We start from the raw sequence: 27,764 nt of genomic DNA, 5'->3' as shown, positions 1-27,764 counted from the left end.
TTGACCATCCCCAGCTTCCGGCACCCCCGCCCGGGCCACCCGGCTCCCACTCACCCTCCACACTTGCTGTTGGATGTTTTTGCTGAACCCTTGACTTCCACGCCCGCCCATCCTCATCGCTTTCTTCTTGGAGTTTGATTGCTGTGTGTCTGCGGCAGGACACCATGGAATTGCTTAGCTTGTGGGAGGAGGAGTGTCTTGAGAGAGAGAGATTCAGTGTGGATTTCATGATATTTCACTCATCCTCCGGCCATCTCTGTATTACTGTTCACATCTCTACCTCAGCTTGCAGATCTTTTTCTGTTACCTTCTTTTTCCTTGTTTGGTTTGCAGTAGGCAGCTGTAGTGAAATGCCTAGGCAGCCCACTCTCCCAGAGGACAAGGTTTCTGAGCCCCACCTGTCCCTGTAACCACCTCCCCTGAGACCTCAGGACCCACATGGGCGGATCACATGCCCTCAGCCCAGTTGAGCGGTCCCAGGAGAGCTGAGGGCCCTGTTTTCAGCAGGAGCAGGGCTCCTCCTCCAGGCACATCAGCTCCTCTGCACTCGCCACACACAGCGCAGAGACACCCCAACCTAGGGGTTCCAATTTGAAACCTCAGGCTGCTGCCAGGACCAAAGTGCTTGTCAGAATGAGACCAGAAGTCCTACTTCTGCCGTGGTGGTCAGAGAGATGGGCCCCTCCCCTGCCCTCACTCCCCACTTTGGTCAAGGCCAGTAACCCCCAGCTGCCCTGCACTGTAGTGAGAGGAGGCGGGGCCCAGTCCAGCCTCACTGAGCCCCACCCTCTGGACAGTGAGTTGAACTAAAAGCTTAGCAGTCAGTGGGTGAATTTTTACATTTGAAAAAAAAAAAATCATTCTGACCTAAGTGCTTGAAGATCTTTTAATTTTGATTTCTATGAATTTCCTTTTTAGGGGTCCATCATTAGCAGTCCTCACATGCGCCGGAGAGCTACATCAACACGAGAGTGTCCATCTCGCCCACACCAGACTATGCCCAACTCATCTTCCCTCCTGGGCTCCTTATTCGGGAGCAAGAGAGGGAAGCCCCCTCCCCAGGCCCACCTGCCCTCAGCCGCAGCCCTGCCACCCCCCCACCCACCGGTGGTCCTGCCTCACTTGCAGCACTCTGCGGCTGGCCACCACCTGGGGCCCCCAGAGGGGCTGCCGCAGGCCCCCGTGCACGGGCATCACACCCAGTACTGCCACATGCAGAACCCTCCCCCGTACCATCATCACCACCACCACCACCCACCCCAGCACATCCAGCACGCACACCAGTACCACCACGGCCCCCATGGGGGCCACCCAGCCTACGGGGCCCACACCCACGGCCACCCGCCGCTGCCCTCGGCCCACGTGGGGCACACAGCGCACCACCATGGGCAGCCCCCTGCCCCGCCGCCCCCCACCAGCAGCAAGGCCAAACCCAGCGGCATCAGCACAATTGTGTAGACAGCCTGGGCAGGGGTCCCAGGCTCCCTGAAACAGCTGCACACCACACAGGGCACGCCCGGGGGTCGCCAGCCGCACACCAAACCCGGGGCACTTCTGTTGCCATCTCTCCCCTCTGCCCCTCACGGCCCAACCGGAGCCCCAGGAGCCCACAGGGCTGGTGTTGTGTGGAACAAAGGCCCAGATTTCATTTCTTGTTGGCACCCTGGGCTCTGCTCACCTCAGTCTAAGGGATGGGTGGGCCTCAGACACCATCAGCCTTGAAACGGTGCCGCCAGCCAAGTAGTGTTGAACTGCCTCCCCCACTCCAGCTCTCAGCTCCCTGTGCCCTAATGTACATGCATATGAAAACCCAACCTAGAAAACGAAGAAATGAGATACAAAAACAGACAAAACAAACCCCAAAACTTGCTGCATTATTGCTCTTTTATTGACAATGGGCAAAAAAATAAGTAGACCTGATATGGTTGATGAAAATACGTAAGTAAACTTTATATAATATAAATATATAAATATATAAATATATATATATATATACTGTATAGGTAGTACTTGTGTGTGAAAGGCAGGCGTTTCAGTCCACATTAGCAATACCCACCTTACAAGGAGCTCCACTTACCTAATAGGAAGACAGTACCTTAGCTGGGTGTGTGAGACAATAGACCAAACCCTAAATGCTAGGAACAAATTCAGATACTTCATATTTTCATACAAAGAAGTCCCTCTAGGACTGGCTAAAATCTTTACACAATCATTACTAACTGTGCCAAGTAACATAGCATCTAACTGTTTAAAAAGTCCAGTATTGCTTTGTATAAATCCTTATTTTATTAACAGAATACTATCATAAATAGTATTATAATGCTGTTATTTCAGGTAAGCAAATAGCTAAATTGCAGTACACTCTACAGTAGCAACTCAGGACAGCTGGTTACAAGCTGGTTGTCTTAGGACATTGGTTACACGGATTCTTAGACACTTTAATGGCTGCGATAACTGTGACTCTCCATGATCCATGTTTCTTTTATGCGCATATGATTTGACGCACACTCATTCAGAGTCCTCCGAGAGGGGCACCCATACACGGCAGAAGTGTTCATCTCCAACATGAAAGTGACCAGCTCTCATCCTCGTCTCCCCAACACCATAACGTCCTCATCCCGCCTCCAACCCACACCAGGCCGAAGCCCTCAGAGAGTGTTTTCATCAGGAACCACTCTCGAACCTGAAGGTTGACTTTAGCGTTTAGCAACCCAGGGCGGTGTGTGTGTTTCCTGTTTTGTTTTCTGAGTGGTAGCAGTGATCATCGTAATTCCATGTAGCCATGTGCTAGCAGAACCCCTGTGTCATCACCGTGGCCCGTGTGACCCCAGCCGACGAGTGCCCGGCGGAGCCCCCGCTGCCTTCCCATGGTCCAGTGAGCTGCCAGGGCATCACATGACTCTCAGCTGTGCTCTTGTCGCTTCTGTGTTGTGGTGACACCATGCGCTCCCCGGGGCCAGACCTGCACGCGGCGGGTCTGTGCCCGAGTCACCCACGGGCCATACTTTGTAGTTTCAGCCTTTCGAGCCACTGCAGCCGTCAGTGCTGTGCTCCTAAGCCATGGGACCCGAGGACTGCCCCCCGGCGCCTGCCCAGGCGGAGGCCCTTTCAGAAAGGGCGAAGCTCACGCCTGACTCTGCGGGCCGCGGGGCCGCGTGCTCAGTGGACAGCGTGGTGAGCCGTGGCCGGACGGCAGGAGGAGAGGGGAGCCCCCTCTGGCCGTGTGTCACCTTGGCTGGCCGGCTGGCCAGGGTTTTGCCGATTTCCCTCCTCACATCCCTCCCCGCCTCGGTCATATCATTGAGATCACCGTACCAGCAAATCTGCAAACCAAGCACTTTGTTAATCTCCACAGAGAGCAAATACAGCAATCTAGAGTTTAGCCTTTTTAAAAATGTGACTTTAACCCGCCCACCTGTGTCCTCCCATTGGCGTGGCATTTCTTTGGTGTCTGCTCAGAAAGAAACAGCATGGGACCGTGTGATTGGGTCCAGTCTGGACTGTCAGGGAAGCGCCCTGGTGTCCCCGACTCATCAATTCTTGGGTCTTTTTTAAAAGCCAGGCTCCCCAAAGCACTCTCTGTCTCGCAATTTTGAGAAGGTGGTTCCGACCTGGAAGCGTGAAACTGCTGCATGTCATCTGGCGTCAGCTGTGAGGCTGCGCTCTGCGTATTGTGCGTTTGCAAAATGTATTGGTGTGACTGTAAACACATCGTTGAAGTAAAGCGATTACATATTGAGTATGTCAGCTTTTCTCACCCTCTTCTGTGCCGGGAGGAGAGTCTAACTGTAACCTTTAGGTTGTTCCAGAAAAGATTCAGGCCGTTTGGCACAGAATTGCTCTTTCTGAAGGGTAGCAGTAATGAATAGGAACAGACAGAAAACCCCAGGAGGGGCTTTCAGGAAACTCTCCCTCTCCATCGCCATCCTGCAAGCTCCACAGCCTCGGGCTGCCAGCCTGTGGCACTGTCCTCGGTGTGTCCTGGAGCTGTGCTGGGCAGCAGGGCCTTGCGTAAGGAACTGCTGGAACCCACTGAGCCCTTCCCGGGGTTTCCCGCCGCACTCAGTGTGTTCCTTCAGGCTAGTGAGGTTTCATCCTGTTTTATTTGCAAGCTTATCAAAAGTTTGTGGAAGATACATTGTTGGGTTCCAGAGGCTGGAGTCATGCTGCCCACATCTTGTTTGGGAAAGCAAAAGCTCCCAGTGAGCTGGTGTCCCCATGTGTCTTTCATGGGACTGTCCCCTTTAGAGATCCCCACCTGTCAGAGCCACAGCTTCGGGGTCCTGTCATCACATCCCCTGGGAGGGGAGGCAGGAGGCGGCCGAGGGCCCCAGGATGTCTGCCTGGTCCCTTCTCACTGTGAGGACGCCTTTGGCACACCTTTCTCAAGTCACAAATTATTGCAGTTACATACAGAATTGCTGACAGGAGCAGGAGACACTGAGGGAAACAGCTGGCAATGTGACAAAAGTCTTTTCTGGGACAACAATCAAATCATGTATTTGTATTTTTTTAAGTTTACCAATGAATTGTACAACAATGTAAAAATAAAGTTCATCCTAATATGCTGTGCACATCTTGCTTAAAAATGTCTTCAGCACCCAGTGCAGTGATCTTTCCCTCACACACTGCATGCGGCAGGAGCCTCTTGTTTTTTTTAATGAGCTGAAAAGACAGATGTTCACAGCTGATGCTGGGTGTTGACTCAGCGCCACGGGAAGCTCTGTGCCCGCAGGTAAGCACGCAGTCTTACAGTTCTCCTTGTAAAATATCACCCTTCCTGCCTGAGAAACCAGTACATTTGTATTTTATGTAACAACAATAGTCAAGGCAGCATTGCAACACTGAGCAGGGTGAGGTGGGGGTGCTGAGCACAGGACAAGAGGGAGGAGGCCTGCCCTCCATTCAGATGCATCTGTGTCGCCCTTCTGTGTGCAGTCACATCGAGACTGCACACAGCATGCATCTCCTCTTGGAAAATATCTTTTGCCTCCGAGTTGTTTTAAGCAATTAGAATCAGGTCCTGAATTCCCCAGACTGTTCAGAGACTTCAAGGGACACCTCCCTCACAAGAAGCCTGGCACCCCCACTGTGTACCTTTGAGAGGAAAGGAGTGCGTTTGTTTTCATCTGCATTCTGTTTGTCAGTGGCAACAGACTCTATCAATGTAAAACCATGGTTGTGATCATGTGGGGAAATCAAATAAATCCTTTGAAACTCTCGGATTCTCACTTTTTCTGAAAAGTCCAGAAGTTGCCCTGTTGGCCAGACCCAGATCTCCAGCTGATGAGTTTCCCCATTACTTGTTGTGACTCTGGGCACTCACTTTCCTTGAAGACATTGGACTGACTGAGGACACTGACACAAAATTTAAAATAAAGGGACACATCACAACCAATAGAAGGTTTCAAAGGTATTTATAATTTCTAGCAACTTTCAACAAGTGATGGTCCTTTCATGGAGTTAGAGGGGATGAATTCTATTAAGCATTGAGGTACACTGATTATGACTTAGGGAAAAAAATACCCAGTGGCCCAGTCCCCAGTAAAGATGGATGATGACAGGAGTTCAGAGCAGCCTGCGTTTCCATGTTGGCTCATATCATGTACAAAAGCCAAGATGGTAAAGTCATTCTCCTGGAAGGAAGGGGCCTGTGAGGATGTAATTGGCTTCTACGATTTCTCCTTTCCTGGCCAAACATACTTCCTGAGAACACCACTTTAAACTTTCAGTGCATGGGATAAAATGAACTGGCATATCTAACTAGTGGGGAAAAAAAAAAAGTTAATTTTGGTGACCAAAATGAACTCTGGCCCTCCCTCCGTACAGCACATTCTGATTGAAAGATGTTCTCACAGGGGCCCCCTCTTCCAGTCTCATTCATAGCCACTACTGGCTCATCTAGACTGAAACCAGGAAACCAGCCATTTCAGTGCACACACACAAGTGCCTTGCACAATGCCTGTTTCTGCAACTGGGCATCCAACCCTTTTACAGACTATTCAGGGGCCCTTCAAGAGAAGCTGGGTACAAAAATTCCCTGAAATACCCGGTTCTGCCTCAGGGTTTGATTTTTACTACGCAGATCTACAGCCCAGGAGCTGCTGTGGAGGTAGGTGAGCTAGGCCAGGGCTCCGAGGTGCTGATCTTCTGGGGATTGTGTTTGTCTCCCCCCGCCCTGAGATTGTGAGCTGCATGATCCGCCTGTGTGTGTCCAGTGACAGCCCTGGGACTGGGCTTGTCGGCATGCATCTATCTGAAAATGAATGGATGGCTGGAAGAGGCAGGGGTTCAGGTCACACCACCAGCAGCAGCTGGTCTTTGAGAATACCGATCACTGACATAATTAAAGGTATGGAAACCGGTTTGCTCATCCCCCCACCCCCACTTCCCTTAACACTGAAGTCTGGCTGGGAGACACCTGACTCAGACCTTGAGATCATGGTTCTTCCTCCTCCCTGGCTGCACGTGACTTCTGTGCCACCGAATCCCAGGAACATGTTTAGCTTCCCTGACCCCTCGGCAGCTGTGACTCTGTTCGTGCCTACCTCCTTGAAATGCTGGTTCCCGGGCACCTCTGGGCCATGTGCCCTTTCTGCTCTCTGGAGACTCCTTCACAGTCTCCTGTGCAGGCCAGTCCTCCTCCACGGAGCTCGTGTGTGGCTTAGGTCAAGTCCAAGCCCTCTTCCTCCCTTTCCCCTCTCCTGAGGCACCCTCACACAAGCCCACGGTTTCAGTCCACCTTCTCCATGCCCCTGGCTTCCACATGTCATCTCCAGCCCAGACCTCTACTCTGGGCACCCATGTCCCCTTGGTGTTTCTGACAGCCCAGCCCTGCAGGCCCTCCATGACCATGTTCTTCACCGTATAGCCCCATGCAGCAGAAACCTGGTCCTCTCCTCTGTTCCCTGTCCTGGTGAATGACATCACCATTGACCTATTTAAACCAGGACCTGGGGTTGCTCGTGACTTTCTCCCTGGTGTCCTGTCCATCTTTCCCCGAACTCTCTTGATTTGTGCCTCCTGCTGCTTCTGGAATCCATCTGCGTCTCTTCACGTCTCACCCCACTGCAGGCCCTCATGTCTGTCTCCTGGACTAGAGCTCCCTGCCTTGGCACTGGCCTTCCTGGGGGAACCCCTGTCTATTCCCCACACGGGTCTTGCTCTGTTGGCAAAGCTGGAGTGTGGTGGTGCAATCACGGCTCACTGCAGCCCTGACCACCTGTGATCCTCCCACCTCAGCCTCCTGAGTAGCTGTGACTACAGGGGCGTACCACCATACCTGACTATAGTGTTTTTTGTTGTAGAGACGGGGTCTATGTTGCCCAGGCTGATCTCGAACTCCTGGGCTCAAGCGATCCTCCCACCTTGGCCTCCCAGAGTGCTGACTTTACAGCCGTGAGCCACTACACCCAGCTGCCTAGACATGGAGTCATTTTTTTACGGTGCTCCTGCTTAAAGCCCTGTCGGTGATTTCCTGTTGCCCTTAGGAGGAAAGAAATCCCATCCTTCACATGGCCCCTGCCTGCCCCTCAACAGTCACATTCCCCTCACATTCCAGCCATACCAGCCTTGATTGTTTTGTTACTGTTCATGCATGTCCTTTGACAGTAAAGGTCAAAAAGTCAAGACAGTGTCTGTCTTTGTACATACTGTAATCTCAACATGGAGCACAAAGTGGATTTCCTAAGTGAATGCTTTGGGAGCACAGCAGGAAATGTGCTACAACGCATGACACCATGTGGCGGCAACATGAGATCAGGGCCCAGAACATGAGGTGGGGACCGTGCTGGCAAGGCCCTGGGCCCCGCTGGCATGCCTTGCTAAGTAAAAATTGGGGCAGTGGTCAGAGGCTTTTAGACATTGTGTTTTAACTTATGTCAAGTGTCTTTTAACATGTAGTAAATCTAGTGAGAACAGATTGATGAAAAACAGGAAAAAAAAGTCCCCATAAGCTCCCTACCTCAAATCACGTATAATTGAGTATGTGGCCAACTGTTCTTCCACCGTCCCTCCATACATATTTCTCAGTCACCTAGTTTACATCTCTGCAGTGCTTCCCAAACGGTACTGTCAGTGTTGCTTGGTGCCCCACGTGGAAAGTGTCATCAGTCACACACCTCTAGGGAACGATGCATTGCACGCAATTCAATGCGTTTCTTTCTGCTGGACCTTTTAGAGCCTTTGGAAAAGATGGTGTGCATATATGAATAAATCTCTGAACAATAACCTGTGCACTCTACAGAATACAGTTTAGTAACAGTGTGTGTGTAAATGCTATTCTTTTTCCCTTAATCCACTGTGATGAGGCAGTGGAAGACTCAGCAATTTATAATGTCTGCATAACATTCCACCTTACGGATGTCCCATAACGTGTTGCCATGCAGATAGTGTTGTGTTGGCGAACAAGGAACAAACGGAAAGAAATAATCGAGTTTCTGACAGAGTTGGTGATTCTGGCGCGGACTGGAGCCTGGAGAGGGGGACACCATGGTTCTACCACAATGCTGAGTCCCTGGGATGACCATGGACCCCATTTTGGTGCTGCTGGAGGCCAGGTATCCCCTGAGATGCCTCTTAGCTCAGTGCATTCAGTTCAGTGCCCACTTTTCAAGAGACCCCATCTCACCGCTCAGCCCAGGGCAGGCCTGTGATAAAGACCTGGCGGCTGCTGCTTGCAGGCATGGGGTGAAGATCACCCACCCTCATTTCTAACGTGGAGCTTCAGGACTTTCAAGGCCCTCAGGGAAAGCTTTTCTTGTCTATTATTCCTAACCACACCCCACCCCCACCTCCACAGTAAAGTGTTCCAATTAAATCTGATACGTAGGACCTGAAGCACTTTGTCATTTTCTATGTAGTTAATAGGGAAGAACACATTCTAAAATGAAAATACCAGAGGATAATACCTGAATTGGAATCTCTTCTCACACCCTCTGAGAACTTTTCAAAGAACAAGGAGGGGCCACATGCTGTGACTCACCCCTGTAATCCCAGCCTGAGCAACATAGTGAGACCTCCATCTCTACAACATCAAAACATTAACCAGGCACGGTGGTGCCTGCCTGTGTTCCCAGCTACTCTGGAGGCTGAGGTAGGAGGATTGCTTTAACCAGTGAGGTCAAGGCTACATGAGCCATGATCACCCCACTGCACTCCAGCCTGGGCCACAGAGCAAGACCAAGTCTCCAAAGCAAAGAAACAGTCACCTATAGCTGTCAGACCTACACTGTGTTTGGGAAAGAGCAAGAACCACAAAATTCACTTAAAGGTCAGTGGGAAAATAAACATCTTAGAGCAGCAGAGTTGATGTAGAATCACTTGCCAGTGAGGGGCAGGGGGGTGCACAGCGGGAGAGGGTGGGGAGTCCCTGTGGAGGTTGTGGGGGGGGGGTGCAGGGGTGGGGGGGTGCACAATGGGAGAGGGTGGAGAGTCCCTGTGGAGGTTGTGGGGCAGGGGGCACAGTGGGAGAGGGTGGGGAGTCCCTGTGGAGGTTGTGGGGGGGGTGCACAATGGGAGAGGGTGGAGAGTCCCTGTGGAGGTTGTGGGTGGGGTACAGGGGTACACAGTGGGAGAGGGTGGGGGGTCCCTGTGGAGGTTGTGGGTGGGGTGAAGGGGTGGGGGGGTGCACAATGGGAGAGGGTGGAGGGTCCCTGTGGAGGTTGTTGGGGGGGTACAGGGGTGGGGGTTGCACAGCGGGAGAGGGTGGGGAGTCCCTGTGGAAGTTGTGGGGGGGTGCAGGGGCAGGGGAGGATGCACAATGGGAGGGGATTGAGGGAGTCCTCATGGACGTTCTGGGTAGGGTGCAAGGGCAGGGGGCTGCACAGACGGACGGGATGGGGAGTCCCCATGGAGGTCCTGGGTGGGATGCAGGGGCAGGGGGGCATGTGCAGCTGGAGGAGGTGAGGGTCCCCTTGGAGGTCCTGAGTGGGGTGGGGGGGTGCACAGCTGGAGGGGATAGAAGGTCCCTGTGGAGGTCCTGGGGGGGTGCAGGGGTGGGGGGTACACAGCGGAAAGGAATGAGGGGGTCCCCGTGGAGGTCCTGGGTGGGTGCCAGGGGCAGCCAGGGGGGGATGCACAGCCAGAGGAAATGGGGTGGTCCCTGTGGAGGTGCAATGCACAGAGCAGGAGGGAGCCGTCCTGAGAGGAGAAAGGCAACCTGCTAAGCAAGAGCTACAGGAAGCACCTGGACAGGCCATCGGGTCAGAAGCACCTCGGAAGGGTGTCTGGGAGCTTTGGTGATGAAGGGCAAGAAGGAAGCAGCTAAGAGGGGGGCCTCATCACAGAGATGCTGCCAAAGATTCACCAAGGCCACCTAAAAGTATCTTTTATTACGGGAACTGCAATTCACCTTAGCAGCGCAAGAGGGCATGATTGCACTACCAAACCCAGAAAAGCACCCACGCATTTAAAAAACTGGAAGAGAAGGAAGAGAAAGGGAAAGGCAGTCAGCCTATCCGCTGCTGCACTGTTAGCAGGTGAGAGTCGGGTGATTTTATTGCAGCTGACAGTGCTCAATAATAGCACAAGGCCAGTTAGGAAAAGCGGGCACCGTGAGCATTAGCAGAAGTCACTATTACCAAGGCAGCCCTTGTGATGGCTCATTTTAGCAGTCAGCTTGACTAGGCTAAGGGATGTCCAGGGAGCAGGGAGAACGTGATTTCTCGTGTTTCTGTGGGGGGGTTCTGGAAGAGATGAGCACTTGACCCAGTGGACTGACTGAGGGCCACCCGCGCCAGTGTGAGCAGGCCTGCTTCAATCTGCTGAGGCCCAGATACAACCAACAGGAGGAAGGAGGGGAAATTTGTTCTATGCTTGACCTGGGACATCCACCTTCTCCTGCCCTTGCGTGTATGAGAACTCCAGGTTCTTGGGCCTCTGGACCCCATGTCTTAAACCAGAAGCCCCCAGGTTCTCAGGCCTGTGGCCTGGGACTGAGAGGGACACCACCAGCTGTTCTGGTTCTTAGGCCTTTGGACTCGAACTGAATTGCACCATGGGCTTTCCGGTTTTCCAGCTTGCCACTGGCATATCCTGGGGCTTCCTGGCCTCCTGAAGGGCATGAACCAATCAATTCCCACAATAAATCCCCTCATGAGTGTGTGAGTGTGTGTGTTTGTCCTATTCAGTTTTCTCTGGAGAACACTGACTAATACAGCTCCAGAACAAAAATAAAGCCTTCCTAAATACAGAAAAAAAAAATAACCAAGCCAAAAAGGGAGAGTGGAACAGACCACAGTCTTCAGAATGAAAGCCACACGAGGACGCCATACTCCACATAGTGAATTCACAACGGCAAACCTTCCAGAACAAACCAAAGACACCAGCTACATCAAAATGCAAGTATGCCTAGCTCCCCTGCTAAGAGAAAGGTCTTTGAAGACCTTGTATCCATAAGCTACCGCCACCCTAGTTCTCTGGCAACTCCAAAGTGTGCAGGAAACAACCACTGATTTCTCAGCCCCCATCTGCAGATGCACGGGGTTCCCCTGGTCTAGAACTGGGTCAGTCTGAGCCATAGGGGGTCTAGGACTGCTCCACATATCCCTCATTCTCCTGACCCCACCGGTCGAGGCCTGTCCTGGTCATGGCAATAGGCTGGAGTGCAGGAGCATGAGCCTGGCCCCAAGCACATAGCACACCTTTGCTCACGCCAGGTGCACCACAACCCCATTGACCACTTTGCTCCATGCCCAGCCCAGCGTCAGAGGGTGGAGAAGTGTTCCCTGCCATAAAGGGAGTCATAGCTAGGGTATAGACTACAAATACATTCCATCTACCCCAGACCACAAAGCAAAACCCACCAACTCTCTGCCAATACTCTAGAGGGACACCTAAGACAAAAATTCAGAAAGGCTAAAGGCTACCCATAAAGACGTGCACAGAGGGGTACAAGCTATGAAGCCCAATTAGACGAGGAAGCAAGTTACAGTCTTGATGTGTGACAGGGTAGAAATCAGCCTTAAAAACAATGTGGAAGCAAGTTACAGTCTTGATGTGTGACAGGGTAGAAATCAGCCTTAAAAACAATGTGCATGACAAAGTGACTTGATAATGCTAGAAGCTGCAATTCCCAATGTAGACATGACAGGAGTATCTATGCACCACATAAAACAGCAGTCTTCAAAAAACCGAAACTGCAGGATAGGTAGGAATAAAAAAAACACATTCGTAAAGGTTAACATTGCCACTCTGAATTCAAGACAGGTTAAGAGGCCAAAATGAAATTATCTAGAAGCCTTCAGTTTCTTACGGATATGATACCAAGCATTGTGCTTCAATAACAGAGAAAACACCTTTCCAAGCTCCCTTGAAACGTTTATGGAAACTTGCCACATATTAAGGCACAAAGGAAACTTCAGTAATTCCACAAGGCAGAGAGAATCTAAACATATTCTCTAATCACAGTACAGTAAAACTAGAAATTAATTAAAGACTCAAAAATTCCCTACTGGAAATGTTATTAACTCTATTAAATTACTCTTGGGTCAGAGGACAAATACAAACCACAACCATAGAATTTGTTCAAAATGGTAACACCTTGTATCAGAATCCATGATGCAATTAAAGCAATGAGGCAAAGAAAATTACATCCAAAATGAAAAAGAAACATCAAATGCAAAATTAGGAAAAGATTAAAGTAAACAAAGGAGAAACAGTTGCAAAATAACAAGCAAGGCTGGGTGTGGCAGCTAATGCCTGTAATCTCAGCACTTTGAGAGGCTGAGGCAGGCACACTGCTTTGAGACCAGGAGTTCGAGACCAGCTTGGCCAACATGGTGAAACCCCATCTCTGCTAAACTACAAAAATTAGCCGGGCGTGGTGGCTCACACCTGTGACCCCAGCTACTTGGGAAGCTGAGGCAGGAGAATCGATTGAACCTGGGAGGTGGAGGTTGCAGTGAGCTGAGATAGCACCACTGCACTTCAGCCTGGGAGACAGAGTGAGACTCCTCCTCAAAAAAAGAAAAAAAAAATCAGAACAAAGAAATAGTAAAGCTTATGAACAAAAAGCTGGTCTTGGAAAAGAAAAAAGAAAGTAGACAAACCTCTAGCTAACCAAATCAAGGTGACAAGAAAACGAAACACCAAAAATGAGAAACCAACACAGGACTGAATATTGAAGTGGAAAAAATGTTTAGACTGATGATACTTTGAATGACTTTATGCAAATAAATTTGAAATGAATAATTAGCCAAAAGTGACTCAGGAGAAAAAGAAATCTTAAATTCCCATGAAAGAAATAGAAAATGTAATTAACGGCTTAACTGGCCCATTTTGTTTCACAGGGAATTCTTCTGACCTTCACAACCAGATAATCTCACTGTTACATAAACTGTTTCTGATCACAGCAAAGGAAGGAAAACTTCCCAATGCTTTTTCTTGTCTTTTCTGAGACGGAGATTCACTCGTCACCCAGGCTGGAGTGCAATGGTGCCATCTCAGCTCACCGCAACCTCCACCTCCCCAGTTCAAGTGATCCTCCTGCCTCAGCCTCCCCAGTAGCTGGGATTACAGGCATGCGCCACCATGCCCAGCTAATTTTGTATTTTTAGTAGAGACAGGTTTTCTCCATGTTGGTCGGGCTGATCTCAAACTCGCGACCTCAGGTGATCTGCCCACCTCCGCCTCCCAAAGTGCTGGGATTACAAAGGTGAGCCACTGCACCTGCCTCCCAATGCTTTTTATGCAGTGATTTTGGCACTGTTTTCTAGACCTGATAAAAGTTACATAAATACAAAGCTGCATGTCACCAATAGAAAATTGTGAATCAAATAATATCAAACATCTAGTAGCATATTCCATATAAACTAATATACCTCATGACCAAATAGCATTTTACATCAGTAATGCAAGAACTGTTCAATATTAGGAAATCCATCATCTTAACTAAGATAAGAAAAACCACGTGATCATTTCCCTGGCTGACAAAAGGGCTTCAACAAAATCCAGAATGAATTCCTGGTATATAAAACACTTAAATAAGTGGATACTTTTTTAGGAATGATAGAGTATACCTGAGTTCAAAAGCCAGAATTTAATTGAATGGAGAAACAGTGAATGCATTCTGTGCAAATCAGGGAAAAGACATAGTAAGCATCTTCACTTCTCTGTGACACTGTGTTGAAGGGTTCAGCCAATGCAATCAGATGCAGTTAGAGGCATCTGAATCAGAAAGGAAGAGGTGAATTTTTTTTTCTTTTTTTTTTTGAGACAAGAGTCTTGCCCTCTCACCCAGGCTGGAGTTCAGTGGTGCAGTCACAGCTCACGGCAGCTTCAACCTCCTGGGCTCAAGTGTTTCTCCCGCCTCATTCAGCCCAGTAGCTGGGACTACAGGTGTGCACCACCACCCCCGGCTAATTTTTTTTATTTTTAGTACAGATGAGGTCTCGCTATGTTGCCCAGGCTGGTCCTCAAACTCCTGAGCTCAAGCGATCCTCCCACCTCAGCCTCCCAAAGTGCTAGGATTACAGGCATAAGCTACTGTGCCCCACCAAAGAGGCAAATTATTTCTATTTGCAGATGATACAACAGCATTTCTGGAAATCCCAAGAAATCAATGAAAAAGTTAAGGCACAACGAGGAAACTCAGCAAGACGACTGAAAAGCAAATTAATGTATATGAATCAATAGACATTAATAAGTTTAAAAGAATAATAAAAGGAAAAAAGAATGCATGTACAAGATAAAATTTTTACAAAAGATATATAGGAGCTGGGCATGGCGACACACCATAATCCTAGCACTTTGGGAGGCTGAGGCAGGAGCATCACTTGAGTCTAGGAATTTGGGGCCAGCCTGGGCAACATAGGGAGACCTCATCTCTCCTAAAAATAAAAAACATTAGCTGGACATGGTGGCTCACGGCTGTAGTCCCAACTACCTGGGGGGCTGAGGCAAGAGAATAGCTCGAGGCCAGGAGGTTAAGACTGCAGTGAACCATGATTGCACCACTGCACTCCAGCCTGGGTGACAGAGAGACCATGTCTCAAAAAAAGGAAAAATATAACTAGGAATAACTTCAAAAAATAATGACAAGTGAGGAAAAGATTAAAACACTGAGAAATATACCGAGTTTTAAGATAACACAATTTAACATACAAATGTCAATACTTCTCAGTTTTTTTTAAAAATGGAGCTAGTCAAGATTATTTTCAATTCCAGTTTTGACAAGGTAAGACTCTCCAGGTTAATCATTCTTTTTTGTGTGTTTGTTTTTAGAGTCAGTGGTACATCCAGACATCACTGCAGCACACTAGAAAGCTTCTGTCATTAAACCTGCAGTATTGGTATGTGCGGAATCAGACGAGCTGAACAGAATGGAAAGTCCAGAAACAGACTCCATAAAATGGAAACTTAGGATACAGTGAAGATGGCGTGACAAATCACTGGAGAAAGGACAGACCCCTAAATAAAAGGGGTGTCAGTTACCTTTTGCTACAAAGCCAAACACCGCAAAACTTCCTAGCTTAGAGCCACGGTAACAATTGTTTCTCATCACACTCAGGGTTGTTTGGGCCGTTCCTCTGGTCCCGAGGCTCGCTCTCACTGGAGGAGTGGAAGCAGCCCTTGGAACGGCGGAGAACGTGTCAGATGCCCCAGATGGCAGTTGCTGCAGCCAACAGGCTGGGGCTGGCAGGCATGGGAATGTGAAACAGGACTGGCAAGCAGGACGTCCCTCGGGTGCTGGCAGACAGGGCATTGCATGTGGGAAGTCACCCCCATGGAACCCTGCCTGCCCACGGCAGCTGCAGATGGGAAGAGAGCGCTGCCCAGTGCAACCAGCAGGGATGCCCCTTCTTCCCGCAGCACCCCCAGTGTCACCTCTGCTAACTGGCAGAGGAGAACATTGACAAAGTCCAATGCCATGATCACAGAGCAAGGCGGTGAACAGAGGCTTTGGAGCTCAGAGACAAAAAGGCTCTAACCCAGCTCCATATGACACTCAGCTTCCACATGCACCTTCCACGCACATGTGAAATTCAGAACAAGCAAGCAGCCTTGTGTTTCCACCTCCCAAGATACAGCCACACTTCAGATCACGAAGGGGTTTTCTCACCCCTTGCCCACAATGAGGCACAGTCCCTCAGTCACTGTGTATGGGGTGGTGGGGGGGCGGGGTTCTGAGTGACTCCTCAGATTCCATCACAGCGCTGCTGAATATTCTGTTCCCTGAAGACTAAATTGTAACGTTACCTATCGACACCTGTATAGAAAGTGAAAAATGGAAAGAAGGAAATAGCACAAACCAACTAACACGTGTGTAACCGGGAAAGTGAAAGTGAGTAAAGCCACTGCAGCCCTCCCTTTGCTAATGGAAGGCACAGCTGTGGGTAATGTCTGTGGCTTCCTTCTTCCCAAACCCATTCCATTGTCCCCTGCCCTCATACAGACCTAAGCTGGTCAAGTTTCTTTAAAATTGGTTTTATAGAGACGAACTGTCACCCAGGCTGAAGCGCAGTGGCAAAATCATGGCTCACTGTAACCTTGAACTCCTGGGCTCAAATGATCTGCCCACCTTGGCCTCCTAAAGTGCTGGGATTACGGGCATGAATCCACTGCACCTGGCCTCAAGTTTCTCCTATCTGGGGTGTGACTCAAACCATCATTCCTAAGGACTCTGATTCTTCAACTGTCCTTTTTTGACTGCTAGAACTTCCCACGAGCCATTACCATTGGGTATGGATATACCAGAGAAGCCCCCAGGTTCTTGTCCCCATTGTGTAGCAAAGCCTTGGTGACTGGGATCACTCTCTCCAGCTAGCAGAGAAACCCTTTTGCCTCCCATTGCTTCAGTGGCCTGGGGAGCCCCACATGGCCAGGGGAAAGTCTCATCTTCCAATGCACTGGAACCATGCCAGATTTCCTCTGGGGAAGCATTCCCTCGTAGAAACTAAGACCTCCAAACAAGCAGAACTCAAAGTTTCTGGGGCAGAAAGCAAACATTCCGTGCAAGGGTTACTAGGTAAGAGCATGAGAGGAGCCCCTGTCACCTGCACCCCCAGCTGCAGACCCCTGCTGGGGAGGAGACAGCACCACGTGGTGGTCTCTGGCTCACAGTATGCACCGCTCCCTGTAAGGCAGAGCCCTGGCCTTCTAAGGCCATGTCCCCAGGTGGCTGTGTGCTGTGGCTGCAGTGCCCATTCCACCTCTACATTAAGCTGCTGCTGTCTGGTGATGGTGGATGGATAGGAAGACAAGTTACAGTTTGGGTTTTTGTTCCTCCTTGGGGGCTTAATTGTAGCTTTTGAACATGTGAAATACTTGCATGGCTCAAAAGTCAAAACCCCATGCCAAGATATTTTCATCCCCTCCCCCCTTCTTACCACACCCCGCAGAGCTCTATGCTCATCATTTTTGTGAGTTCCCAGGTTCATCGTGCCGTTTCCGTTCGCAAAATTAAGGGAAGATGTTCAGACATCGTCGCCTGGCCGTTCATACACAAAACAACTCGCGCTGTGTGTGCTGCCCCACTTCCTGCCACTTCACTAATGGCCGCCCATTACCCATTTGTTGCCTGTCAGCTCCAAACCTCCCCGTCCTTCCCTCGCTGTGTGAGGACAAGGCTGAACTCCGTGTCATTTGCCAGCTGGCCAGTGCCCTTCAGCCCAGATCTCTATGCCAAGCAGTCTGAAATCTTTCTGAGCAACCACTACACCACCTCCGAGGTCAGGGTCTTTGGTGCCCCGGAGGTTCTGGAGAACTTGGAGGTGAGTGGCATCTGCATGCCTCAGGACAGGCCGGAGTCAAGGGCGTCAGGAAGGGCCTGGAGGAAGAGGGAATGTGGCGTGGATGTCCTGGGCCAGTTCTCTTTAAAATTTATTTTTACAATTAGAATTTTTAAATTGAAGTACTCTTTTCTTTTTCCGTAGCACTGCTGCTCTCTCTCAGGCTGCGTGATTGTATTAATTGTTCCGACCTCTGCTGGTCTTCCGCAGCTACAAGTTAAGCTTGTGGGGGCAGCAGTGAGAACCCCAGAAAAGGTGCCAGTGAGCATGTGGTGCGTGGCATGGCAGAATTCAGTGCAGGAGCATCTGCCACAGAGCAAGGAGGAAAGCCGTAATCCCTGCTAGGACAAGTCCCCTCTTCTCCAGGCCTCACTTCCTCCATGACTAAATCACGGGGTGGGATTGGTGGGTGAATGATCCCTCAGGCCCAGAGCCTGGCAGGCTGGGAAGAGTTCTGGGGTGAGAGAACCAAGGAGTTCCTCAGCATTTCCGCCTGCTCCTTCTTCCTGCCTTACTGCAGCCAGCGTGACCGCGTGTTCTCCCGAAAAGGCAGGGAATGCTCAGCATGGCTGATGAGGGAGGAGGGCCAGCCCGCTGGCAGCTGCTGGAGACCAGCCATGAGCAGAGCTCGGGCTGCTGCCTTACAGAGCTAGTGCTTGGTGATACTTCATGTTGGTCCAGCTGTTTTTAAAGCAGCACTCGATTAGAATTGAAGGAGCTTGAATTTGATTCCGACATTCATATCAATTTGCCCTTCCCTCAAAAAACACCCTAAGTATAGACAGAGCTTCCCAACTCTGCAGACTACATGCCGTCCCTGAGCAGCGCCCAGGTGTCCTTACCTGCTCACGAGGTGTTGTGTTTGTAATTGGTGGGTTCTTGATCTCACTGGTTTCAAGAATGAAGCCGCAGACCCTCATGGTGTTACAGTTCTTAAAAGCAGCGTGTCCAGAGTTTGCTCCTTCTGACCTTCAGATGCGTTTGGAGTTTCTTTATTCTGGTAGGTTCCTGGTCTCACAGGCTGAGGAGCGAAGCTGCAGACCTTCGTGGTGAGTCTTACAGCTCAGCAAAGGCAGTGCGGACCCCAACATCAAGCAGTAGCATGATTTAAGTGCAAAAAGTGAAAGAACAAACATTACACAACCCAGTAGAGAAACCTTAAGCGAGTTACCGCTGCTGGCTCGGGAAGCCTGCTTTTATTCTCTTATCTGGCCCCACCCACATCCTGCTGATTGGTCCATTTTACAGAGAGCCGATTGGTCTGTTTTACAGAGAGCTCATTGGTCCATTTTGATAGGGTGCTGATTGGTGCATTTACAAACCTTGAGCTAGATACAGAGTGCCGATTGGTGCATTCACAATCCCTTAGCTGGACATAAAGATTCTCCAAGTCCCCACCAGATTAACTAGCTACAGAGTGCCTATTGGCGCATTCACAAACCCTGAGCTAGACACAGGGTGCTGATTGGTGTGTTTACAAACCTTGAGCTAGATACAGAGTGCGGATTGGGGTATTTACAATCCCTTAGCTAGACATAAAGATTCTCCAAGTCCCCACCAGACTCAGGAGCCCAGCTGGCTTCACCCAGTGGATCCCACACCGGGGCCACAGGTGGAGCTGCCTGCCAGTCCGGCGCCTGTGCGCCCGCACTTCTCAGCCCTTGGGTGGTCGATGGGACTGGGCGCGGTGGAGCAGGGAGCGGCGCTCGTCCGGGAGGCTCGGGCCGCGCAGCAGCCCACAGCGGGGGGCGGGGAGGCTCAGGCATGGAGGGCTGCAGGTCCCAAGCCCTGCCCCGCTGGGAGGCAGCTAAGGCTCCGCGAGAAATCGAGCACAGCACCTGCTGGCCCAGGTGCTAAGCCCCTCACTGTCCGGGGCTTGCGGGCCGGCCAGCAGCTCCGAGTGCGGGGCCCGCCAAGCCCACGCCCACCCGGAACTCTAGCTGGCCCCCAAGCGCACGGGCAGCCCGGGTTCCCGCCCCGTGCCTCTCCCTCCACACCTCCCCGCAAGCCGAAGGAGCCGGCTCCGGCCTTGGCCAGCCCAGAAAGGCGCTCCCACAGTGCAGCGGTGGGCTGAAGGGCTCCTCAAGCGCGGCCAGAGTGGGCGCCAAGGCCGAGGAGGCGCCGAGAGTGAGCGAGGGCTGCAAGGGCTGCCAGTATGCTGTCACCCTCTCAGTGTGACCTGGGCAGGGGTCCCCACCCGTACTCCTTAGGCCCCAGGAGGAAAGCCCAGCATGTAAGGCTGAAGCGGGGGTGCTTCCAGAGATGGGCCACTCAGTGGTCCCTCTACTCTGCAGAATGTGCACCCCCAGCTCTAATGTCTCTCCCAGGTGAAATCCGGGTCCCCGGCCGTGCTGGCCTTGGTGAAGAAGTCTCTTGGGTCACATACACGGTCAGCGTCGCGGAACCCGCGGCGGCAGCTGGGGGCCTCTGTCCACCACCTTGACCTTCTCCAGCCCCAAGACTAACCGAGCCTTTTACCTCTCTTTTCCCACCTGTTTCCTCTCTCATCTCACCTCCCAAATAAAACTGTTGAGATTTTGACTGGAATTCATTTTTTTCTTCAAGCCCACTGTTATTTTCTCATTGATTGCAGTTTTGTTGAGGCTGTTGCATTAGTCTGCTCAGGCTGCCTTACCAAAACCCCACAGCCTGGGCGGCTCCAAAACAGACATTTTGTTTCCTCACAGTTCCGGAGGCTGGAAGTCCCTGAGCAAGGTGCTGACACATTTGGTTTCTGGTGAGGGCGCTCTTCCGGGCTCTCAGACTGCTGTCTTCTCACTGTGTTCTCCCATGCCCTTTCCGCTGTGTGCACAGAGAGAAGACACATGAACAAGGTGTCTCTGGTGTCACTTCTTCTTTTTTTTTTGAGATGGAGTCTCACTCTGTCGCCCAGGCGGGAGTGCAGTGGCGCCATCTTGGCTCACTGCAACCTCCGCCCCCAGGGTTCTAACAATTCTCCTACCTCAGCCTCCCGAGTAGCTGGGATTACAGGCACCCACCACCACGCCCGGCTATTTTTGTATTTGTAGGAGAGACGGGGTTTCGCCATGTTGGCCAGGCTGGTCTCGAATTCTTGACCTCAGGTGATCCACCCGCCTTGGCCTCCCAAAGTGTTGGGATTACAGGCGTGAACCACCGCACCCGCCCTGGTGTCACCTCTTCTTATAAGGCCCTCTTCTTATAAGGACACAAATTATCTCAGATCAGGGCCCCACCTTGTAACATCATTTAACCTTCCTGCCTTCCTTATTCCAAACACAGCCACCCAAAGGTTAGGGCTTCAGCACAGGAATTTTGGAGGAACATAAACATTCCGCCGATGATACTATTTTAGGTCTTGTTACAGTTCCTTCAGTAAGATTAATTGGTTTATTTTTTAGAGACAGGGTCTTGCTCTGTCATTGAGGCTGATATGCAGTGGTGCAGTCATCACTCACTGCAGCCTCGAACTTCCGGGCTCAAGCGATTTTACCACGATAGCCTCTTAAGTAACTGGGACTACAGGCACACCCAGGCTATAATTGATTTATATAGAATCCTTTGCCTTTCATATTAAACATATTCCTAGGTACTGGTGGGAATGTAAAACATTGCTATTTATATCAGCTAAAAAGCAGGAACAACTCAAATGTCCATCCACTGATAAGTGAATAAACAAAATGTAATTTATCCATGTATTAGGATATTATTCAGCTATAAGAAGGAATAAATTAGTGACACATGCTGCAACATAGGTGCTAGGTGAAGGAGGCCAGTTGCAAAAGACTGCATGTTTTATGATTCCATTTCAATGAAATGTCCAGGCTGGGTGCAGTGGCTGATGCCTAAAATTGCAGCACTTTAGGAGGCTGAGGCAGGAGGATCACTTGAAGCCAGGAGTTCGAGACCAGCTTGGGCAACATAGAAAGGCCCTGTCTCTATGCAAAGTTAAAAATTAGCTGAGCTTGGTGGCATGAGCCTATAGTCCCAGCTACTTGGGAGGATCCTGTGAGTCCAGGAGTTAGAGGCTGCAGTGAGCTGTGATCACGCCACTACACTCCAGCCTGGGCAACAAAGAGAGAATCTATCTCAAAAGAAAAAAGAAAACGTTATTCTTTGGGAAATAAGCCTAACACAGGACAAATATTGTATCACTCCACTCTTAGGAAGTACCTAGAATAGGAAAATTCATAGAGACAAAAATAGAACAGAGTGGGGTCAGGGGGAATGGAGAATTACTCTTCAAGGGGCACACAATTTCTGTTTGGGATGATGGAAAAGCTCTGGAAATAAACAGTGGTGATGTTTGCACAACATTATGAATATATTTAATGATGCTGAGATGGACACATAAAATGGTAAATTTTATGTATGTTTGATACTTTTTTAATTAATAAAAAATAGGAAACTGCTGAGGGAAAAAAAGTAAAAAATCAATGAGTGCCTAAAGCCCATGAACTTGAAAATGAGGCTTTGCCTCACAAAAACCCCAGCTGCCTCTGCATCTGCACCCTTCCCATGTGTCTCTGAGCCCCAAACTGGTGGCCCTTTTGCTGTCAGCCCTCCCAGTGGCTGCACTGGCCTTGGGGGCTCACCCAGCATAGGGGGCAAAAGGATAGAAACCCAGGGCTCCATGCCGGGTGCGGTGGCTCACGCCTTTAATCTCAGCACTTTGGGAGGCTGAGGCGGGTGGATCACCTGAGGTCAGGAGTTCGAGACCAGCCTGGCCAGCATGACAAAACCCTGTCTCTACTAAAAATACAAATATTACCCAGGTGTGGTGGCACACACCTGCAATCCCACCTACTTAGGAGGCTGAGGCAGGAGAATCACTTGAACCCGGGAGACAGAGGTTGCAGTGAGCTGAGATCACGCCACTGCAGTCCAGCTTGGGTGGGTGACAAAGCAAGACTCTGTCTCAAAAGAAAAAAAAAAAAAAGAAAAGAAACCCAGGGGTCCACCCAGGCTGAGAGCTCCTGAGTTCTGGTGCTGAGCCTCCTGAGTTTCTGGAACTTCAGGCTCTGAATCATGGTGGGGGCCAGAGATTTTTACTCAGTATGGGAGGACACGTGAGTTAGGACTCATTTCTTGGTCCATAAGGCTGTGCAAGCATCCCCTGGCAACTCCAGCCAGCTTTGCTGCTGAAGGAAGCTGTAGACAAAGAGTGCAGAGAAGCCCCCCAGGCACCCTCCCTCCCCAGTGGAGCAGGGCCTGGAAAGTCAGTGGCCTTCCTTTCTTCACAACCTCAGTCACTCTCACCCCTGTGGCCAGTGTGGAAACTGGGATGCTGGGAAGCTTGCCCAGGCACCTTTGACCCCGCAAGTCCCTGGAGCTCTGCCTTGGGTAGGGCTGCAGGCTCCTGAGTTGCCCAGGCAATGCCTCCGGGAGTGCCAAGGCAGGAAACTCACTAGAGAGCTGGAGCTTTAAGAAAACTTCATGCCTAGGCCCCATCTTCAGCACCATGGATTTCCTTGGACTGAGAGAACCACTGGTGTGTTGAAGGCTTACCCAGTGATTTGAGTGTGTGGCCAGGATGGAGAAGCACACACTTCTGGATGCTGTCAGCGGAGGCCTTTGACCCAGGGCTTCTGCAGAACTAGTCAAGAACCAGTGGCTCCTCCACTACCCACAGCCCTGGACAATGACAGGCTGGGCAAGACAGACACATATTGGTGGGCACAAAAGATCTGTTTCTGTTCCTGCTTGGGGTGTTTCTGTGTGGGAAAAGAAATCCCTTCTTTCTTCATCTGGAACAGGAATTAAAAGAAATTAAAGAATGTGTAAGCAGAAACTCAGTTGTATGTAAGAAAACCCAATTCCCTCTGAGAAAGAGAAGGAGCTGGAGTCCTTTAAAATTAACTGCCTGTTTTTCTGTGGCTGTTGAGACTTATCTCTCCTCCTTTCCCAGGCATTGTGAAGACCCAGTTTCCCTAGCTGTGCAGCTGCAAGGTCACTAGACAGATAAACTCAAGTTGCAAAACACGTTTTCCTAGAAAAGTAAGAAATCATGTAATGCATGCTTCAATTGAATAACTGTCTTTGTTTCTCACTTCTGTAGTATTTCCCCTGCACAAATCTCCCCCAACCCACAAAATGCTTAAAAGTTAACTTGACTCTTCATTTGGGGCTCAGTCCTTTGGATGTTAATCCGACTGGGCCGGTGCACCTAAGTAATTAATAAATATCCTCCTGAGCCCCATTGGTCTCTCTGATTCCTTAAAAATCCCACAACACATCAAGGCCCAAAGCCAGCAGAACTGCTCTTCCACCTGGCCCTTCTAGTATGTTTGTGAATATGTTTCCTGGAGGAAGTTGTAATTCTACTGTCCCCTCTGGAGGCAGGCAGGGCTGAGGTCTGGAGGAGGCAGCGGCTCCCAGGAACAGTGAGACCTCTGAGCTGCTGTGTCTACATGGGGTGCTGGGTTGTGGACAGAGGCAGGTTGCTAGTTAGCACATAGACCAGTCAGAGGAGGCCCAAGAAGGAGTTGCAGCTGTTCTGGGCTGCGTTTGGGAACCTATGGCTGAGTGTGGCAGGCCTGTGGCAGTTGCCAGAAGCTGGCCCTGCAAGCCAGGGTGTGACCCTGCTGCTCTGTTGTCTTGCTCTCTGGGTCCTGTGGTGCTAGGAGGAGTCTTCTGGATGCTTCCTTCCAGGCCTGGGACAGAAAGTCAAGGGAGGAAGAGCATGACCTGGTGGCCAGCCTGCCAATGACAAGTAGCTCTAGTGGGGGGAGGCCTAGGGACCAGGGCTGGATTCCAGGATCCATTCGGCAAAGGATCTCTGGCCAGCCACTACCCTCAGAGAGCAGTTATGAAGGAAAACCAGGTCAAGAAGCTGACTCCTGTCCCACAGGAGCTCACAGACTCAGGGTCAGACAGCCCTGGCAATGGGGAGGGACCTCTGTGACACTCGGGGCTGCAGCCACAGACTGAGACTGTGTCCATGGGGTGTGCAGTGGAGACTTACCATGGTCACGGGCAGCACAGGTGGGAAATTGCACCGGTCACAGGCGGCCTGCAGGCCAGCCCTGAGCTGCAGGTGGGTTTTGTTTTATGTTCTGCAGTTTTTCTTTTAATCTGAAGTTTTATGACTCCAGTGTTTAACACACACACACACACACACACACCCAAGATCATGTACAAAAATGCTGATTCCTGTGTCTCTTCAAAATGTCTTGCAGCCCCAGGCCTCCATTCTGCTTGCTGCAGCCGCTGGAACCACAGATGCTCCCTGGCAGGGCCACCATACCCTCCAGCACCAGCTCCTCACCTCATGCCTCTCAGGCAGATTTGGATCATCTGCCTGGCCAGGTAGGCCTGCAAGCCTATGGCCCCTGGGAAAGATATAATAAATGCCGTTGGCTTTTGATTTGCTTTTCTTGTTGCAGAAGGGGTTTTCTTGGGACAAAATTTGAGTGGAAAAGCATCCCAGACAGAGGTACAGATACACGGACAAGAAAGGCCCCTGAGGTGTGGAGAGTATTGGTTCCACGGAACGGGTCCCCAGTGGTTTTATGATCAGGCAAGTTGGGAACACCAGTCCCAGTGTGCACATCACCACAGGGGCTGCACAAATGGATTCCAGCAATGGGGAGGCCAGCAGGTGCCCATGGCGCAGGTCCTGACAGCACATCAGGAACAGAGGTCTTGAAGGCACATCTTGAAGGCCTGCATCCTGTGGTCAGTGGGGACCCACCGAAAGGTTCCTCTGGAAGCCAACTCTGCTAGGTGGTGTCAGGTGTGTGCAGCTTCCACCATTCTAGGGCACCCTAGAAGTCAGCCTTCAGCTCGGCCTGCTTCAGTATAGAGATGGTTTTTAACCCTTTGTTATTCTGTTGGGACTCTGGACATTTAGACGTCTGTGCAGGGGGGCTCATGAAGAGACCAACTTCCCTGATAGGCCTAGATATGGCCTAGCCTGAGGCAGAAAGGGAACACAATTGGGGCTGGATGTTCTTTCAGCCTCCCTTGCAGAGATCACTGACAGAGTGGTCAGCTTGGCCAAGCTTCTGCAAGGGCTGGCTGTGATGTCTGGGAGGGAGGCAATCCCCAGAGCAGGAATGCCTTCCCTGGGGCTCATATCCTTGCAGGGGAGGGGGCGGCCATCCTCCCTTCAAAGCCTCCTTCACTGCAGCCCGTGGGAGGCGAGTGACCTGGGGGATCCGTGCCCAGGGCAAACCTCTGGGCTCTAGCTTAGCCCCACCTCGGAGAAACATTCACAGCCCTTTGGGAGGAGAGCCCTGCTGCAGGAAGACTCTAGGGGAGGGCCCAGCTGCGGGGTCCTGGGCTGTTGGTGACAGTACCCCAGGCTCCAAACTCTCTGTGCCTGGGGGCAATTCCCTTCCCTGGTTGCAGCAGATTCCCACCCCGCCCTGCCCCACTGCCCGCCCCACGGGGAAGTGGCCCGGGAGTGGAGGCGTGGACAGGCATCCCGGTGTCTCGAGTCAGGCTGTCGGGCCAGCCTGGACAGCACGGCCCGCGGAGGGCAGACAGGGCGCACGGAGCAGGCCCCAGGCTCCAGAGCAGCCGCTGACAGGCTGTCCAGCTGCGTCGGGTCTCCATGGAGACGGAAGCGGGGCCACAAGGTGGTGAGCGGCGGGGGGCGGGGCTTCCAACGGCCATCAGCCCCGCCCAGCCTGGGCAAAGAGAGCCCGGCCTGGGAGGTGGAGCCAGGGACCCCCGGGCTGAGCCTGATTTCTGAGGGCGGCCGGGGCCACCTCCCTCCAGACGCTGCTGCCCCCACGCGGACGGGCGCCCTCTGCGAGTCCCGTGGCTCCCGGCCCTGCTCAGTGCCTCCAGAGCCCTCACCCGGGCCCTCTCCACTGGGTCCACAGGGGCCTCAAAGCGCTGGCCCAGACGCGGGGTCACTCTCCTGAGCCTCCCGACCTTCCCATGGGTCCTTTGGAGCCCTGGGTTTTGGAGTTTGTCCTTCCTAAGTGCCGCCCGCCCGGACGCGGACGCGGCTGCTGCAGGACCACAGCAGACCGAGTGCGGCCGCGTCCCCTGCAGGCCACCCGTCAAGGGCACAGGGGAGAGGCGCCCCAAGCCACAGAGTCTCAGAGCTGCCAGGAGCTGACCCTTCGGGTGGGGAGAGGACACTAACTCGGGTCCTCTCCACTTCCTCAAGGTTCCTTCTCACCTGCAGTGAACGGCTCCCAGCACCTCTGGGGCCTTCCTGTTTCATTGATGTCAGCAACTGATCATTGATCATCTCTGGTGTGCAGGGACAGAGAAGACAGACACGCTGTTCCTCCCGGGTGGGCGAGGGAGTCTAGTCTATCTGAAGAAAACTCCCATAGAGATAGGGGCTAGGAAGGAGACACCAGGAAAAGTGAAGGTGGAAGATGGGGGTGACCCTACTGCAGATGGGGTGCTCAGGGAGGGTTTCTTTGGTGAGGGGGTGACATTCACTAGATTGACCAAGGGACGGTCAGGGCCTGTGAAAGTCTTTTAAGAGAGGGAATGGCAGTGTCCAGTGGACTGTTTCAGGGATGGAAATAGGGCAGCAGGGTGAGGGGTGTGAGCCAGGCAGGCAGGGCCCAGACACCATGTGATGGGTACAGGGGTGGGACCCATGGAGGCTCTGAGAAAGGCCTGGGCCTCAGAAGACAGGGAAACAGGAAGACCCACTTCGAGGCCTCACAACCTTCTAGGGCACAGATGGTGAAAATGGCTCAGGCCAGAATTTGGTTTAGGTTTCAGAAGGGTGCTGGGTGCCTCATGCTCTTCTTGAGGCTAAAGGGCTCCAGCTCCTTGGGCCCTTTCCATGCAGACATTGTTCTGGGGCCCCCACTACATGGACACCCTTCTGATGTTGTCTGCAGCCAGGCAGGGGTCATGGGCCAACCCGCCCCTTCCTTGGCCAAGTGGACAGATGAAGGGAGCCTCTGGGGGCAGGATTGCTGGACTGGGAATTAGACTTGGAGTGTAATCAAAATGCCCCACAGGCCCCACCTCTTCTCTGGAGCTCGACTTCTTCAAGAAAACTGGAGACAAAGGGATGGCAAGACCAACTCTCAGGACCCTTGCCCTTCCACCCCATGATGCTTTTAGACAGTT

General features: G+C 51.4%; 1 protein-coding gene and 1 long non-coding RNA gene across 24 annotated transcripts in view; one reads left to right on the top strand and one right to left on the bottom strand.

Annotated features, from left to right (window-relative positions):
• The window catches only part of IQSEC1 (IQ motif and Sec7 domain ArfGEF 1), a 382,735-nt gene extending 377,515 nt beyond the window's left edge, over positions 1 to 5,220 (top strand). For 10 of the 23 annotated variants that reach the window (XM_054681511.1, XM_054681515.1, XM_063806625.1 and 7 more), the window contains one exon: positions 919 to 5,220. In XM_054681511.1, coding sequence (XP_054537486.1) covers positions 919 to 1,458 — 540 coding nt within the window. In that variant the 3' untranslated portion in view covers positions 1,459 to 5,220. The remainder of the gene's footprint in view (positions 1 to 918) is intronic. The other 13 variants (XM_054681513.2, XM_054681512.2, XM_016940505.4 and 10 more) reach the window with 3 other exon arrangements.
• A 180-nt stretch (positions 5,221 to 5,400) lies between these two features.
• LOC107970571 (uncharacterized) lies at positions 5,401 to 26,247 on the bottom strand. Its single transcript, XR_010155498.1, has 6 exons — positions 25,402 to 26,247; positions 24,673 to 25,039; positions 23,217 to 23,455; positions 18,572 to 20,531; positions 6,050 to 8,182; positions 5,401 to 5,763 (listed from the first exon to the last, which is right to left on the bottom strand). It is a non-coding gene; the product is annotated as an uncharacterized LOC107970571 (long non-coding RNA).
• Positions 26,248 to 27,764: the final 1,517 nt, after the last annotated feature.

This window comes from Pan troglodytes, chromosome 2, assembly GCF_028858775.2.
Source record: "Pan troglodytes isolate AG18354 chromosome 2, NHGRI_mPanTro3-v2.0_pri, whole genome shotgun sequence".
Lineage (NCBI taxonomy): Eukaryota > Metazoa > Chordata > Mammalia > Primates > Hominidae > Pan > Pan troglodytes.
Note: the sequence above shows the minus strand (reverse complement) of the source record. Positions and strands in the feature narration are given on the sequence as shown.